At 42.3% G+C, this 8,296-nt stretch overlaps 1 protein-coding gene across 2 annotated transcripts in view; it reads right to left on the bottom strand.

Annotated features, from left to right (window-relative positions):
- The window catches only part of MSRA (methionine sulfoxide reductase A), a 234,326-nt gene that overhangs the window by 145,947 nt on the left and 80,083 nt on the right, over positions 1–8,296 (bottom strand). For both annotated transcript variants that reach the window (XM_015620969.3, XM_015620970.3), the window contains exon 2: positions 5,736–5,804. In XM_015620969.3, the coding sequence (XP_015476455.1) occupies positions 5,736–5,804 (69 nt within the window). The remainder of the gene's footprint in view (positions 1–5,735; positions 5,805–8,296) is intronic.

The raw sequence follows: 8,296 nt of genomic DNA on the forward strand, positions 1-8,296 counted from the left end.
GAGAGCTGGAGAGGGACTGGGGACAAGGGATGGAGGGACAGGACACAGGGAATGGCTTCCCACTGCCAGAGGGCAGGGATGGATGGGATATTGGGAAGGAATTGTTCCCTGGCAGGGTGGGCAGGCCCTGGCACAGGGTGCCCAGAGAAGCTGTGGCTGCCCCTGGATCCCTGGAAGTGTCCAAGGCCAGGCTGGACAGGGCTTGGAGCAGCCTGGGACAGTAGAAGGTGTCCCTGCCCATGGATGATCTTTAAGGTCCCTTCCAACCCAAACCATTCTATGATTCCATGTTTAGGCAGTGGCTGCAATAGAGATGAAGCAAGAGCACACAGCAGGGGCTGGGAACTGGACTGAGTTTCAGTCCTCTGGAAGAGGCAACGAAAAGACAAAATTGGTGTCTGGAAGAGAGGAAAAAGGAAAATGGGAACTAAGGGTAGATTTCTTTAATAAACACACTGCAAAGGTAAGAATGGAAACACAATTTGGTTTAGGGACAGAGCAGCCTCCCTGTAGGCCATTCCCTTTTGTTATGCCCTGACTTCCCAGGCTTTTTCTCTTATTCCAGAACTGCAGAAGTGCTGTGTCTATTTTTCCATCACTGTGTGAAAACAGGACAGCATTAATGCCTCAGAACTCCGCAAAGCCAGCCAATTAATGCACTTCCTTCCCTTTTCCACATGCTGAAAGAGAATTAACACAAGAGACATGGACCCCTTCTGCAATGCATTCCCTCTGGCTCTCGCTTCCTCCACAACGTGATCCTTGCACCTTGTGACAATATTGCTGTGGATGTTTCTCCTCCATTTGGGTCAGAGCAAACACGCCTCTTTCAACATTATCAAGTCTTACATTCTCTTCAGATAAAGATAAAACATCTTCTGATGTGTAGCATTGTTTTAAGGATTTTTTTTATCTTTTTCTTTGAGAAAAGTTGCTTGCTCTATTTTTACTGTCAAAAAAAAAAAAAAAAGGTATTTCTCTTGGGGGCGAAACTTTGTTCCCTGTGATTTCTTTTCCTGGTGAAAAATAGTCATTGAAAACTCAGCTGGACCAAAAGACTTCCTAACACTGGTTCTTCTCTGACACAGCCACCAGCAGCTGTTCCAGGGGGGATGAAAAGAAACTCTGTATGGATTTATCTGTTCTTGAGCCCATCATCCCACTTCTAAGGGAAATAATTTTCTTTTAGTTGAGAAGTTGCCCTAATGAGGGTTTTATCCGCAGAACCAGAATGGTTTGGGTTGAAGGGACATTAAAGCTCATCCTGTTCCACACCCTGCCATAGGCAGGGACAACTTCCACTATCCCAGGTTGCTCCAAGCCCCATCCAACCTTTATGGGAAGGAGTTGAAGCCCCTGAGAGCGGGATGTGTTGGAGGAGCTCAGTTTTCCAAGGGCCCCAGACCCACGTGCTGCAGGAGCAGCTGAAGAGGCCTCAGGAACAGGCTGAGACAATCCTGGTGGAACCTGGTTTAATTTTTAAATAACCTTTGGAAGCAGTGGGAATGCAGTTGTGACAGGACACAATAACTCAGGCAAAACACAGTAATAACACAGCTCTGTGGAATTACTGGAATGGGCTGCTGTCTAATAAGTGCAGGGCAGAAGGTGACCAGGCCTGGATCTGTCTGCCAGCTCCGAAATATCCATAATTAGACCTTATCAGTTCCTTAACATCCTATTTCTGTCTGCACTTTGTTTACCTCAAGAAACCAATTATCCCATTACAAGCCAGTCTATGTCAAGCAAACAGAGCTCAACGCGCTCCTGCGTTTTAGAAGTGTTGTAATTACAAATCTGAACTATTGCCAGATTTCACTGGAGGTAAATAAGAGCCCTTCTACGCACACACCATATGCACAATTCTTCCTCTTGGAGGAATCAGGTGACACAGAAATCTTGGGGAATATGGAGGTGCTCTGGGATAAACTGGAGTCTTGCACCAGCAGCGCTTGATAAGGGAAAGGAGTGCTTAAAATTCAACAGAAACCTGACCAGAAACATTTCTGAGCTTAATTTGCCTGACCATGGCAGGGGGTTGTAACGAGGTGATCTTTAATGTCCCTTCCAGCCCAAACCATTCCATGATGTTATGATAATGCAGAAGTGCATTTAAAGGTGTTTAAAATATGCAAGATTTGCAATGGTGCTGAAGAAAATATTAATTTCTTATTATGAATGTTCTGCAGCTTTCAGATATTTGGGGTTTTTTTACCCCAGGTAAATAATTTAGACCCTGAACTGCTTTTTTTCAAAATATTATCAACCCCCCCTTATTTATATCCAGATTTTGAGTTTTGATTAGGTTTGGGGCCAAAATCAGTCTCTTTAGACAAGACTTTTAACTAAATATATCCATGGCCATAAAAATTCCAAGAAAGCTTTCTGGACTGGCATTTATTGAAAGGCTTCTACTTTATCATTCATAACACAAACATGTAACATCAAGTTTCACTTGTTCACCCCAGAATGGTTTGGGTTGGAAGGGACCTTGAAGACCACGCAGTTCCAGCCCGTCACTATCCCAGGTAGCTCCAAGCTCCATCCAGGCTGCTCTTGAGCACCTCCAGGGATGGGGAGTCCACAGCTTCTCTGGGCAGAAGTCACAGAATTTGGGAATAGACTCCAGGGAATTTTTGACACAGCATTCCAGTGTCTCCAGTGAGGCTGTGCCTGTGCACATCGTGTTCCCTTAGTGCTTTAATCCTAGCTGGGAGCTGGCTCACAAAGTCACAGAATGGGGAGCATTAAAAGATTTCCATTAAAGAATCACCCTCACCCTCAAAATGTGGCTTTTTTTACCCCATTGTAGAAACAAGGACACATTTCTTTATCCTAATGAACAATAGGTGCACCTCCAACAGCTGAGTGATGCTGAACAGACAACAGGAGAGTCTCAAGATCATTTAAATCATCCTTTGAAATCTGTGAGGTTCTGCTATAGATGGGAAAGCTGAGGGAACAATGCCCTGAGTACATTCACCCTGTCCCTTGATCCAAACAAGCAGTCACACCATCAAATAAATAATGCACCATTAGGAAGAGCATCTTGAGGAGGTTTTGCAGGAGAGGGAGCTGTGGCGTGAAATCCAACTGCATTTGCAGCAGGTGGAAGGCTCAGTGTTTACAACCCTGCACTATATTTTATTCTGCTGGTTTATTGGTGTATCTAAAACTATCCAAGCAGGAGGAAAATTCACTGCAAATTGGCTGTCTCTACACAACCAGCTTCTGGGTTTTGCAGATCTTTTTAAGCAATCACAGGACGGGTCAGGCTGGAAGGGAGCAGACTGGGCTCATCTGGCCCAAGTCCCAGCTCCAGCAGGGTCACCCCAGAGCACAGGGCACAGGATTGTATCCAGATGGGTCTGGAATAAGCCCACTGAGGGAGACTGGAATAACCCCAGTGAGGTTCCACACCCTCTCTTTACAGGAAGAGGGATCTCTTCTAAGCAACTACTGACTGCTCTTCCAAACTCATCCCTGTGAATCCCAAGGATTAAAGGATCTTTCTGGAAGAGGGGTGTGAAAATCCTGTCTTGGTGAGGTGGAGTCAGAAATTCGACTGTCACAGGCTCTCTCCTGGGTTTAGAGAGTCCCAACATACCAAGACCCAGCTTTTAACAGGATCACACATGGATAGCATGAGTAGCAATCCCAGGAGAGGAATTCCTAACTTTCTTCCAGTGCTTGTTTTAGAATCAGAGAGTCATGGAATGGTTTAGTTCAGAAGGGACCTTAAAGCTCACCCAGTTCCATGGGCAGGGACACCTTCCACTACTCCAGGTTGCTCCAAGCCTCATCCAACCTCACCTTTTATTCCCATTCAGATGGGTTGGAGGGAGGAAAATGAACTGCAGCTCCCTTTTCCCATCCCACCCATCAGACTGGGGTGCCAATGCCAACAAATGCCAGGAATTATTATCAGAGTCATGTTTGTGCACTATTCCAGTGCAGGTCTAATTGCAAAAATCAGGATTTCTGTTCCTTCACAGCACAGATGGCACCAGCCTGAGGTTTCATCACTTAAGCCCAACACTTGCAATCACAGCCTTGTGGAAAATCTAGGGCAATTGAAAAAGAATGGAAGTTCCCAGGCTGGAGAGGAATGTTACAGAGTTCCTCAGGAATGCTTCAAAGTGAGCTATTTAATAAGATTTTGCACTTTCCCAATTTAATTCTGTTTCTTTCTGTGAATTTATACAAATTTTATCCAATGATAGAACTAACACTCATCAAAAACACCAGAAATCTCATCTGATCATGACACAGAAAATTAAAACAAAAGAAAGAAGTTCATTTTTTTTTTAAAAAAATATCTAAACAACACAGACTGCATCAATATCAGACTGAAACAGGACCCTCTGACCCTTCCTGCTGTAAGAAATCCAAAGAAGAATCTCTAAATCCATCTCAGCCTTGGAGCATAAAAGATTAAAATCATTTTCCATTTGCTCCAAAAGAAAATTATAAAACAATCACTCATTCCACCACTTCAAGAACTTGTTTATGTTCCCAAAATCCACAGGGGAGGAGACACTGACAGAGAGGCAACACTGGATTGGAGGAACTCTGAAGAGAAATTGAATAAATCACATTGGAAACTGAAGGGTGACACCCACAAGCCATTTCTCCTCTTCAACAATGAAACTACACCAACATTAATTCCACAGGAAACATGACACTCCCCAAGATTTTTGCCATCATCAATTGAAAAGATCATTTTTGGAGTATTAAACTAATGTGTACCAGGGAGTGAATTCATATTTACTTCAGCAGCACAGATAGAGAATCATTTAATAGAATATAATACATTTCCTAGTCACTTTGGACCATCCTGCACATGTTAATAGAGAAATACATCCTTCATAAACAACTCAGTTGTGTCAAAACAGCATTAGGAAATTTTTCATTCTCTGTAGCAATAAATTTTAATAATTGCCATAGAAATCCACTTTTTTCTTCCCAGTAAATCCCTTGTCTTAAGGACTGACAGCAGCACATCCCAAAATGAGAGCTCTGACAATTCCCAGATTTGGGTAAAGTCCAGAAAAGAGTGATTTTTGGTTGGAAAAGGGTGATTTTTATCTATTTTAGGATGTTTCTTACTTCCAGAAGTAATTAATTTCTCTGCAGAAACACCTTTTCAAGTCTCCAAAATGGGCTCAAAGAATGACATTTTCGTAGAAAAGAGACAGATACAGAGAAATTAAACCTCTTCTGTTTTCCAGCTGGCCCCTTTTCCAGCTCTGGCTCTCCCAGCAGGAATTCCACAAGGCCAGGTAGAAACCAGCAGGTTTGGTTTAGGATATGTAAATGGTAACAACCCTTCAAGTCCAGGAGATCCCAAACACCTGAAGTTCCTTGCATGGTTTAAAGTCTGGAGAATCATGGATCATCTTTAGAATGTTTTTTAAACTAATGAATGATCTTAGACAAATTATAATACAAAAATAAAGCTATTATTTTGGAACTTTTAGGGAACAAAATAGAGGATTTACATTTTCTGTTTGTAAAACTAAGAAAAAAACATTTTTAGTGTATTTCTTTATATGGAAATGGCATATAAAGGACATCTCCCAAAATGCCCAGTGGCTTTAGCTGGTGTCAGTGATTGGGAAATTGCAGGAGCAGCCCAGATTCTGAAACTCAAAGGAGTCAGGCTGAAATTGAGAAATTTGGAATGCAGAAACACCACAGAGCTTTGAGCTTTTATTTTCAAACTGCTGCCTTACCAAACAGAGCCATCTGTGTTCCCTCTGGGAAAGGTTCAACCATTCTGTTCCCATTGACATGATGTTTATCTAGAAGGCGAAAAAAAATGAACAAGTTAAAATGTGATAGAGTATTTGCATAAAATCAATTGTTTATTTCTCATGGATCCATTGAAACCTGAACAATTCCCATGGGCAGGGACACCTCCCACTATCCCAGGTTGATCCAAGTCCTGTCCAGCCTGGCCTTGGACACTTCCAGGGATCCAGGGGCAGCCACAGCTTCTCTGGGCACCTCTGCCAGGGCCTCCCCACCCTCCCAGGGAACAATTCCTTCCCAATATCCCATCCATCCCTGCCCTCTTGTAGTTCAAAACCTTCCCACTGCCATCTCCACATTAATTTTTTGCTACTTTTAAACACATTTTAAACAGTGGCGGCAAGAAATTAAACTGCCAGCATTGAAAATACAACTTTCTGTTCACAAAAATATTTCCCAGGGAGAAAAATCCAGATTCAGTTTTCTCAGTGCATGCATTATTTTAATTCCTTTAGTCCTGATGCTGGTGAGGAGCAAACCAGGTCAGATGAGGAATGTGGGCTCACTTGTGAATTCTCTGGAAACAATATTTCTCATTAGCAGGGAGGCCCATTCCTAGTCCCAGCTGGCATCCAACATTTACCAACAGAGAAGGGAAAATCAGGGTTATCTGCAAGTGGAGCAAGAGGTGCCATGAGTCAATTGGTGGCATTTAGGAAAATTGAATGTCCTGTGCCTCAAGAGAGGGGCTTTGGGAAGAAAATTGTTGGGAAGCTCCAGAGTGGGAGCAACATGACCAAGGTTTCAACCTCGTTAGCTGTAGCTGGTATTCCCAACATGATCTACAGCCACGGGAGAGGAGTGAACAGTCAGAAAAATTATGGAACATCTTGTAAGATCAAATAAACTAACCCTGCCCTCGCCCTGATAGCTGCCTTCATTTACAGAGTGAGTGACATCCATGATGTATGAAGCAGTTATCATTTCAAATGGCCAGGCTTTCAATATATTAAAATTAAAATTAAACTTTCAGAGGTGAGACGGGCTTGAATGAAAGTAATATTTTCAGAGTTCTCAAGTTGTCTCCCAATGTCTTCACACTTTAATTTCAAAGATCTCAGCCAGATAAAATGATTCATTTTCTTGTCATTCATACTTTGGCTCACTATTTTTTCCAGTATTTCCTGCACAGATGCATTAAATAGTAAAAAATAAACCAAAACCACCCCAAATTTAAAAGGACCTTAACAAAACACACATTCAGCCTTGGGAAGAAAGTAACAACACCTAAATAACAATGTATAAGTAACAAAAACTCTCCCCAAGGAGAACTAAAGAATGTCCCAGTTTGGGGCTTTTTACCGAGCAGTTTTCCATGTGAAAATATTTTAATTCCCAGCTAAAAATTGGATTGACTAACTCCAGAAAATCAGGAATACTTTGGCCCCATGGAATTAGAAAAAAAAATAGGACTATCTCTGTAGCTTGCCAACAGAAAAAATAAATTACTTTTCCAAGCTCATTGTCATCCCAGAGATAAGGGACTGCAGTAAGTAGGATAAAACCTGGTGTAACAGAGCCATGGAGAGATTTCCAGTGAGCACTGGACTGGCTGAGAGCTCATTTCAGCTTCCTGGGGCTGGAAACAGCACATTCCACCCAAATACTGTCAGTTTGTGGAGTTAATCCATTAATGGGTGCAGAAAAGCCAAATCAGAAGAACATGGATCATCAAATTCCCAAAATGATTTGGTTGGAAGGGATCTTAAAGTTCATCCATTCCCACCCACTCCCATGGGCAGGGACACCTTCCAACATCCCCAGGCTGCTCCAAGCCCTGTCCAAGCTGGCCTGGAATACTTCCAGGGATGTCTCTAAACCACTTTTTTTAATCTCCTTGATCCTCAGGGTTCCCAAGTAAAGTTAAGGAATGGATTCTTACTTTTATTTTACTTATTTTATTTATTTTATATTTACTTTTACTTTGTTATTATTTTATTGAAACTCAGAATTTTCACAAACATAAATTCATGAACAACGACCTCTCAAAACTTCCAAATGCTGCTCCATCATCAACTGCCAAAACCCTAAATTTTCCAAACTAAGCCTGAGAGGTTGCTGTGACACACTTTGCTCCCTGCTGAACAGAACCAGTAGGACCTGAAAGAAACACAGATCCTGGAGGACTTGACATTCAACTTCAGCTTCAGGCAAAGTCTGCTTCAGACAGGTGCAGTGCCTGCCTCGTGTCCTTGGATTATCTTGATTTTAACAGAAAGAATCCTTCACAAAGAAAGAAAGAAACAAACATGGAAAGATAACCAAAAGTTGCAAAACAGATCCTCGATATTTTTTAGGCGTTACTCAGTTTTTGCACCTATCACTGGATAGTTTCTGACCTGGTCCTACAACAGCCCTCGGATAAAGAGTCACTGACTGCAGGTGAAGTTCTGTCCACACGTGGATTATCAGAGAATCTTGGAATGGTTTGGGAAGGAACCTAAAGACCATCTAACCATCTAAAAAATCTAACCCTGTGCCA

This window comes from Parus major, chromosome 3, assembly GCF_001522545.3.
Source record: "Parus major isolate Abel chromosome 3, Parus_major1.1, whole genome shotgun sequence".
In the NCBI taxonomy this organism is placed as follows: Eukaryota; Metazoa; Chordata; class Aves; order Passeriformes; family Paridae; genus Parus; species Parus major.